We start from the raw sequence: 9381 nt of genomic DNA, 5'->3' as shown, positions 1-9381 counted from the left end.
CCCACACCTGCCATTACCAAAAAGACCAAAAAGAAATCATCCAAAAAGCCACCCAAACCCAGTAAAATGGCAACTCTGGAAGATGAGATCCTAGAGCAATTGCCAGTGACAAAACAAAAGTCACCAATAACCACTGCTGCTACTTCCTCACAGCAGATGGAAGAAAGATCTCCACCATTGCCTCAAACTCCTCCGACATCCTCACAAAAGGATTCGGTTGTAAACACAGGGACCCAAGATTATGAAGTTCTGGATCCAATCGGCTCCATCTTCCTCAGTCCTGATCCGAAGGACATGTCTCTTTCTACACCTATTCCTTCACCCGTCACATTACCACAATCAATGTTACCTTTGTTGCATGCAGTTGCTATAGCTCAGACACAAACCAGTTCCTCTCAATCACCTATCACTGAGAGTATACTCCCACAAGTGACTGGGTCTGATGTTCATACCTCTGCTAGCCCGGCAACAACTGAGGAGGTTACACTGCAGGAATTACCAGTAATTCCTGTCAGTAGTTCAAGTGGAGCAGCAACTACTAATGTTGGACCCATTGGTCTACATTGGGTCAGTTGTTCCATAAATAAGACTCCCTTGAAGGCAATTTCTTCAGAGACAACCAAGGCAACCACTGGTGTGTTTACTTTAACAACTGGTGAGTTGTTCAAGGTGTCCACAAATGAAGAAAGAAGTCCCCAGTTGTAACGCCCTGCGTTTTCAAACATCCTACATTTAGAAACCTTACGTGAAATTCTATCTTTGGAAATCTTGTGTTCTTATAACCATTCTTTCATCGTAATCGTTGTAAATACGGAACTTGCTTCGTAAATAAAACTTGTACATTACACTTTTTACCTAGTTAAATCATGTTTTACTTCATATTTTACCTTGTTACAAGTTAGGGGAAACATTGTTGCATATTATTACACAACTTAATTAACAAAATTACTCATTATAATGTTTTAAAAAAATAAAAAAAATAAAGAAATATGGCAGCCCAATTCAGCAAAATTCAGCCCCATATAGTTGGGTTTTGTGGGCTAGTTTCAAGGTGTAACCCCTTCTAAACACTTCCAAAGCCCAACCCATTGAAACCCTAATCCTTCCCCCTATAAATACCACTTATAACCAGCCTCCCTACCACTTTTGCAACCCTAAAAACTCACAAAACATCCACCAAACCGTAGCTGAAAGCAAGGGTTCGAGTAGATTGACACCCCTTCACGAAAATGAGCATAACTCACTCAATTCTTATCCGATTCACTCGATTCTTTTTCCTACTTGCTTGTATAATCATGGGGTTCGATTCCTAGACTTCTCCTTGGAGAAATCAGACCTGGAAATGCCCCAAAATAGTCCATAAACTTTCTGTTTGTTTTTATGTTCATCAAAAACTTGTTTAAACCTATGCAACTTGTGTCTAACACATCTCATACCTATGTCCTAATGCTTACAACTTATCCCATGGTTGGTTAAGCTTAAAAACAAGGTTGAGACATTTAAAATCAGAGGATTAAACCTCATAAACTTGGTGTTTTGTTTAGGGTTTTTAACCCACAAGTCATGTCAAACTTTGTCTTTGATACATGAGTGATTATGGAACAACTTGGGTTGTCCAAACATACAATCCTCACATGATTTGATGATTTCTCTTAGTTAGTGTGTATATTTCTTATTCTTTATTGTATGTTCATGACCCTCCTTGGTTGTTTTTTTTTTACATCAAGTGTAGTGGTGAACACATAGAGGTGCCTAAATGGAAGACTTGATCTTCCTACCTCCTACATGACTTCTATGACATTTAGAGGTACCAAAATGAAGATTTTAATCTTCTACCTCATGCTTGAACTATTGGACATATATTATATAACCTAAATATATTATTCGAATCTTTGATGATGAACTAGTGTTCATATGTCGGGGTACTAGATTACATCATCCTAGACTATGATAACTTGTCACGATTCTAATGGAACCTTGTTCCATGAAAACATCTAAACTCCTTCGAGTTTCCTAGTGTCAAGAACAAGCATCATATGTACTAAATGATTATTTTCCATGTTATTCTCATATCTTATTTTTATGTTGTTTTGAACACCGGATCTCGACTCTAAACATACTTGAACCTTAACCCTTATACATTCGGACTCTAAATCTCTACTCGTCAACAATTGGATAATCGGAAAACATATGCAAACTTTGTGAGTATACTCGTACTTTTCCCCTTTTACTTTTACCACTTTTGGGGTGTAACATGTTTACCTATTGAAACTTACACATGAACTTTTGTCTAAACACATGAACATTCCTATAACATGCTTGTATATGTGATGGCTTGATACTTTAAATTTGGGTGATTCTTATGTGTTGAACTTATCATTAACTTCGTACGAGCCAAACCTTGACATATGTAGCGCTATAGGATTAACGACCCGCCTCTACTGAAACTTTGGTTATGTCATGAGCAAGTTGCGTTTTCTTGGTTTGATATGTTAGACACATGCCATGTTTAAATGTTTATCTTGAATCACATGCTTGCTATGAGGAATTGTTCAAACTTATCTTTTGCTATGTACGTATCAAACTTGTATACTCGCCTTTGCTTTTGCATTGAACTTTATTTTAAACATGTTACAGGTTGAGGACGATGATGCTATGAAATGAAGTAGCGTTGATGCCTAGATACACATATAGACGTTAGGGTTTAAAATGTTGTATCAAAATTTTGATATGTTATCATGTTGTTTTGTTAAACTTGTCGTATTTGAATTTCTTGTAACGTTGACTATTTGAAGTTATGAAATGAAATGAAATTTGGATTTTCTAAATATTGTCACAAATAGCGTTATGATGTCTCTAGCAATCTTCACACTTCGTCTCATCCCGATGTTTCTGACATTGGTTGGGGTGTGACACCAGTACAAAGAAAAAGGGGCATCAGTAGATGACTTTTGTGACATATTCCCTAAGTCTGCTGCTGATACAACCACTGTTGGTGGGAAATCAGATGATCCCACTAAGTTGGGTGATGGTTTAAAATACCAAAAACTGATGGACAGAATTGACACACTTGACACATCTGTTGCTGAACTAAAAAATATGATGCAACAGCTGTTGGAAATTCAAAAGGTACCACCCACTGTTGTTCCAGCTCAAGCACCTGCACAACCTGCACCTGCTGCAAATGAGTTATGGAACTTATTTCAACCCCTGCTCCAACAACAAAGACAGTTGACTGATCGGCAGCTTGACATAGATGTCCAAAAGCTGAGGAACATGATGGAGTCCAGATTTAAAGACACCCAAGCTGACATCAAGGCCATAAAGAGCCATATCTTGAACACCACCGGCAAAGCACCTCCCACTGTTCTCTTCCTTGATAATCCACCACCAGATAATGCCAAAAAAGGGGAGAAGATCAACCTGTGGAAGAAGAAAGGGATTGAAGATGGTCTCTACATTGAGCCAAAAAGATTGTATGACTAAAGACATTCCCTTGCCAGATGGGAGCAAAAAGAATGATTTTACCACAAATGCACTTGCTGAAGCAAAAGAAAGTGTAAAAAGGGATAGAGAGGCAAAGGATAAATCAAGGTGGAATGAGGAGAAGAGAGCTCACATGGAGCTGGATGCACAGGGTTGTTCTGAGCCAAAGGATGTTAAAAATCCTGACCCAAAAAGAAAAAAATCCCACTAGAAAAGTGAGGGAACCCAAATCCACACCATCCATACTCACAAAGCATACTCCAAAACCACCATCTAAAAGCCCTCAACATCAATCTTCCACCCAAACAGCTGTTGTATCAACAACTGTTGATACCTCAGTGGTTTCAGCAGTTATTAAACCAACAACCACCACCTCAATGACAACAACTGCTACTTCAACATACACCACTCAAACACTTGATCTCACTAAATCATCCACCACCACTTCAACCACATCATCAACCATCAAATCATCACCTGCCACTGTGCAGAAGACTTCTATTGACACATCAGTAGTTGTAATGACACCTCAATCTTCCACCTAAACAGCTGTTGTAACTCATGTTGTATCAACAACTGTTGGTACCTTAGTGGTTTCAGCAGTTGTTAAACCAACAACCACCACCTCAATCACAACAACTGCTACTTCAACACACACCACTCAAACACCTGATTTGACTAAATCATCTACCACCACTACAACCACATCACCAACCATCAAATCACCACCTGCCACTGTGCAGAAGACTTCTACTGACACATCAGGAGTTGTAATGACAACAGTGGTTGAAACACCTGTTGTTTGAACAACTGTTAGTCAAACACTTCTCACTTCAAACACAACCACTGATCCACCCAAAACATCATTAGTCTCTCCTCAACCAAAAAGGAGAAGGTTAATTTTAATTGATGATGAGCCTTCACCTTCACCAACATCTTCACAACCTCTACCACTTGTCACTTTACCAAACCCTGTACCTCTCTCTTCAATACAGATACAAAAGCCAATCACTGATATTGCTCCTGCAGGTGTTCAATTTCCTCTAGAACTTATTGCTGTCAGAGAAGAGATCAAATCCTTCTACTATGAGGATGATCCTGCAAAAAGGAGTTTTCCATCTGTTGAAGGATATCCTAGGCCTAATAATATTGATGAATATTTAAAATTAAAGGCCAAACAAGCAGTGGATATTGCTAAAAGAGAATCAACATGGAAGACTGACAAAGAATATCAAAGGCGCTACCAATTTTTGCTTACTCAAGTCAGTTCCCTGGAACAATTTGCAAAGAATGTTTGTCAAAAATTATCAGAAAGAGCAGATGAATATCTGAGAAAAGACTATGTTGAGAATATCACGGCTCACAAGAAGTATAAGGGAGAGAAGCATATGTACAAAGATTGGACCATTCCTGAGCTTGAAAGTGAAGCAGCCGGGATCCAAGAGATGCTTAAAAATAAGGTTAAACACACTCCTCCTGACTGGAAAAAATTCAAAAAGAATGTACCTGACAAGGCTTTAGAGTTAAAGAGAATGAAAGAGGAGTTGATAGCAGCTGACTATGGGTTAAAGAATTCAGTGTCAAAGTGGAGAGAAGATAGGATTAGGGCCACTTACAAAATGTTGGAGGAAGTAAGGAAGAAAGATCCAAATGTTCCATAAAAACCTAACTATCCTAAAACTGAAGGTTCAAAAAGACCACCAAAGTTACAAATCAAGAGAAGCACTGATCCAGCAGGTGCTGCTATTTATCAAAGAAAAAGACAAAAGCAGATGGATACTGAAACCTTGAAGGAACTTATGGCTGGTGATGAACTTGTAAAAGAAGGTATCAAGAGAATGGTGATAGAAAGGCTTGAAGTGAATCAATCTGCAGGCACAGATCAGATCTGATGGTGATGTGATTCTCCTTGATCTTCAACTGTGCAGGAATGAGGAAGATACAGATTCTGTTTAGCCAATTCTACTTCTTTACTATATAGTTTTTTTTTCTTTTTGAGGTTGAATTACATGTTAAACTCACGAAAAATTATTAGTTGGTTTTCAATGTTGATGACACTGATGGTCAGGTACATTATGTTATCATGACGATAAGTGGAATAGGTTGATCAATTCTTCTTTTTTTGCTTTTTGTAAATTTTTATCATTTAGTTATGTTGTATAGAAAAGTAAAATATACTAAAGCTTCTTGCTAATAAAGTAGAGCTAAAACAAAAGTTTCATTGACGATAACTGGAATAGATTGATAAATTTTTATCATTTAGTTATGTTGTATAGAAAAGTAAAATAGTGCACATGTCACTCCATTACACATGGCTACCAAAATTTAAATGATATATAATCTGTTTTTTAGTATTTGATTTCGATCATTACTAAACCTACCCGTGTGGTTACACGGGTTCTACACCTAGTTTTTAATTATTGGCCATTTTTAAAAACTATTTGTTTGTTAGATGGATATTTGTACGAAAGATTAGCAACAATAAGTAAAGAGTTTGGGGTTAGAGACCATATAAGTACGAGGAAATAGTGGTTTTAGTGGTTGTTAACAAACCTACCTTACATCAACTCATTCGCCTCCTACTAAGAAGGCAATGCACCTCTTCTCACCCCACTACTATTGGTAGTGATCACCTCAACATTACTTCAATAAGATACTGATCACCCATGTTTCTCTCGTTACAAGTTGGAAGGGGTCATCACTGATAATAGTCATCTCAGTAGTCTAAGGGTATGTTTGGTAACGAGCTTTTAGGAGCTTTTAGGGGCTTCAAGCTTCAAGCTTTTAAGAAAAAGCTCCAGGCCCAATAAAAGCCTTGTTTGGTTGAAACAAGCTTAAGGCTTTTAGATTAGTTGAAAAGCTCTTTTTAAAACGCTGGTGGAAGTAGCGTTTAAAACCCCTACAAGCTTTTAGGGTTAAAATTACTTTAATATCCTACAATCGATCCCAGAACTAGAACTAGAAGAACGCATCATCCCAGAACTCGAAGAACGGTCCGATCGCAAGTAGCGCAAAGGTAATTCGTTTGATTACAAGTCAAAATTTTATGTGTATCTGCATAGCGTAATTCGTTTAATCCAATTGTATATGATCGATTGATTTTTTTTTTACTCTAGTGGTTCTTAATTGTTTATATGACGAGGGGCCCTCTCTCTGTATCACCTTCATAGTTTGTGTTGTTTATAGTTACGCTGTCACCACCGCAGTTTATGAACAGAGAATAAGTCTCTGTGCTTCTTGAGTTCAATTGAAGTTTATTTGTTGTTTATTCATGTTTTTTGAAGCTTGCAATTCATTGATATTCTGAGATACCTTAAATTTTCTGTATCAACTGTGATTTATGTTGATCCGAGTTAAGATTCTAACACAAATTTTATCCACTTTAGTGATCTTAATTTGTGATCTTAAAATTTATTTGTTGTTTAATTCAAGTTCTTGATGCAAGCAATTCATTACTATTCGTTGTGTTTGATCTGATTCGCACATTCTAAAAGAGCTGAAACTGTTAGTTTAGATTCTAACACAATTAATTAGGTTCTTTCTGTTTCATACTGGTAATTTTACTGTTTATTCAGATTATTTTGAAGAAACATAGGGACTTCATTGATGTGTCTTGGTTATATCATAAATACTGATAATGGTGAATATCTACATTAAAGATTTCTAAAATGAATTTGTTATGCAGGTTGAGGAGTTGTATTCCCTGGATCTTGATTCACTAAACAATCTTAGGTAATTCCTTAATCTTTTGTGCTCATAAGTCATAATCGTATAGCATTGCTTAAGAATGTCATATTTATATTGTTTCGTTAATTCACAGTAGAGATGAGCACGGTACCCATTCGGTACCGAAAAGTGGGAAAAGTGGGTACCGGTTCTTATCGGTGTTTTACCCATAAAAACCGTTACCATACCGGTACCGAAAAACGAAGAAAGTAGGTACCGGTACCGAATAAACCCGGTATGATTCGGTTGTTAAAAGAGATGGTAAACATATTCCTTTTTAATCAAAGATCCAAGATCCAAACTTGAACTTGTTTTTAGTCAAAGATCCAAACCCGAACTTGTTTTGTACTAGCCAGGTGAGTTTTTATAACTAAAATTCGATTGTTAAAAGAGATGGTAAACAGTTTATACTTAATTTCCGACCACTTAAAGCCAGTTTGCATGTTTTTGAGCACATATCTTTACTATCTCATATGAGTGACTGTAGTTTGCATGTTTTTAAGCACATATCTGTTCTACTTCACTAGAGAACCAACTTATTTATACCTTTTTTTATCAATAATTTCGTTCTTATTTTTTTGAATAAATGATTTTAGTGTTAACAACTTGAAACATGCGTGCGTAAAGTGGTAAAAAAGAAGCTCACTTTGTTACATAAGTTGGCAAAACTTAAAACATGTTTGTATTTATAAGTTATTTGCTTTTATTAATATAGCTTTTAATGTAATTAGTTCTAAATTCTTTAACATAAGTTGGAAAAACTTTAAATTGCCATATGAATTCTTTAAGATGTTTCATGCTTAAAATATACACAATTCTTTACCTTTTTATCAATTCCATAAGTATGCATGGTTGCTAGATGGATTCTAAAAAAAAAAGAAAGGGAAAAGAGAAATTTGGCCAAAAGAAATGGTTTTAGAATTATGTCGGTTCTTAAACAAATTTATCACGAAGCATGGTCGAACTTCCCCATTCAAATGGGTCACTCTTCAGCCAGAGTTTGAAAAAGTTATAAATCATAAATTCGCCAGTGACAAAGCTATGAAGAACAAGTATGACAGTATGAGAAAAGAGTACAACCTTTGGAAGTCACTTAAGATTGGAGAGACTGGTCTAGGTTGGAATGAAAGTACCAAGCAACTTAATTGTTCAGATGAATGGTGGAAAAGAAAAATTCAGGTGACATAATATAACTCATTCAAAATTTAAATACCATATAATATTCCAGTCATAATGATAACTAAAGATTCACCATTATATTGTGTAGGAAAACCCGAAAGTTCTAGCAATTCAAAACAACCAACCATCTATACAACTACAAGAAGAGTGGGATCAGTTATTTGGAGATGTAGTTGCTAGTGGGGAAAATTGTGTTGCACCCTCTATGGATCCAACTACATTCAATGAGGTGCATGTTGAGAACCTTGAAGATGATAATGTTGAGAACCTTGAGGATGACAATGTTGAAGGAGGTGACAATTTCTTTGGTGACTTTTTGAATGAAGTAAGTCAACATGATGCATCAACATTAAGCCCTAGTGAGGTTGCAAAAAATTTTGAAAAGTCTACTAAAGTAAACACTAATCCTAAACCAGTTAAGATGAAACGTAAAGGGAGAGAATCATTGGGAGCTTCAGTACTTAAAGAACACTTAACTCAAAGTAATATGAATCAACAACGTGCTCTAGAAATATTAGAATCGGATTCTTCCAAACTTAATCAAAGTACTAAGTTTAGTATTGAAGCTGCTATGGGTTTGCTTAGCCGGATGGTAGATGCAGGATTAATGAGAGAAGATGAGGAGTTGTGGTTATTTGCAATGGATTTATTTGAAGATCCCGTGAAAAGAGAAATGTTTATAAATGTGCCACATGATCATGGTAGGTTAGCGTGGCTGCAACGAAAGCAAAGGCTCACCAACTAAAGTTTTCTTTGAGGACATATTACGAAGACATTATTGTTTCTATTTGTTTGAACTTTATTTCTTTTGGATTGATTTATTGTTTTTTTACCTTGATGTTTTAGTGACATGACTATATGTTAAGCTATTTATTCATTTATATTTTAGTTATTAAAGTGTTTATATGTTAAGCTGATATTGAATTTATTATCAGGGTTAAAATGAATAATGAAACAAGCAAGAAGAAGCACAAACTGCATTGCTATAAT

At 36.1% G+C, this 9381-nt stretch overlaps 1 protein-coding gene across 1 annotated transcript; it reads left to right on the top strand.

Annotated features, from left to right (window-relative positions):
* Window positions 1-8101: 8101 nt before the first annotated feature.
* Window positions 8102-9143, top strand: LOC110928147 (L10-interacting MYB domain-containing protein-like). Its single transcript, XM_022171322.2, has 2 exons — window positions 8102-8391; window positions 8480-9143. The coding sequence occupies exons 1-2, from the start codon at window positions 8122-8124 to the stop codon at window positions 9134-9136; spliced, it is 927 nt and encodes a 308-aa protein (XP_022027014.1). The 5' UTR covers window positions 8102-8121; the 3' UTR covers window positions 9137-9143.
* The last annotated feature ends 238 nt before the right edge of the window (window positions 9144-9381 follow it).

The sequence above is a fragment of the Helianthus annuus genome, chromosome 3 (genome assembly GCF_002127325.2).
Source record: "Helianthus annuus cultivar XRQ/B chromosome 3, HanXRQr2.0-SUNRISE, whole genome shotgun sequence".
NCBI lineage: Eukaryota > Viridiplantae > Streptophyta > Magnoliopsida > Asterales > Asteraceae > Helianthus > Helianthus annuus.
This window is presented reverse-complemented; position numbering and strand designations above follow the sequence as displayed.

Coding starts and splice junctions, on each gene's coding strand:
- LOC110928147 (XM_022171322.2), top strand. CDS start 8,122: ATGGTTTTAGAATTATGTCGGTTCTTAAACAAATTTATCACGAAGCAT. Junction 8,392..8,479: donor GGTGGAAAAGAAAAATTCAG/GTGACATAATAT, acceptor TATATTGTGTAG/GAAAACCCGAAAGTTCTAGC.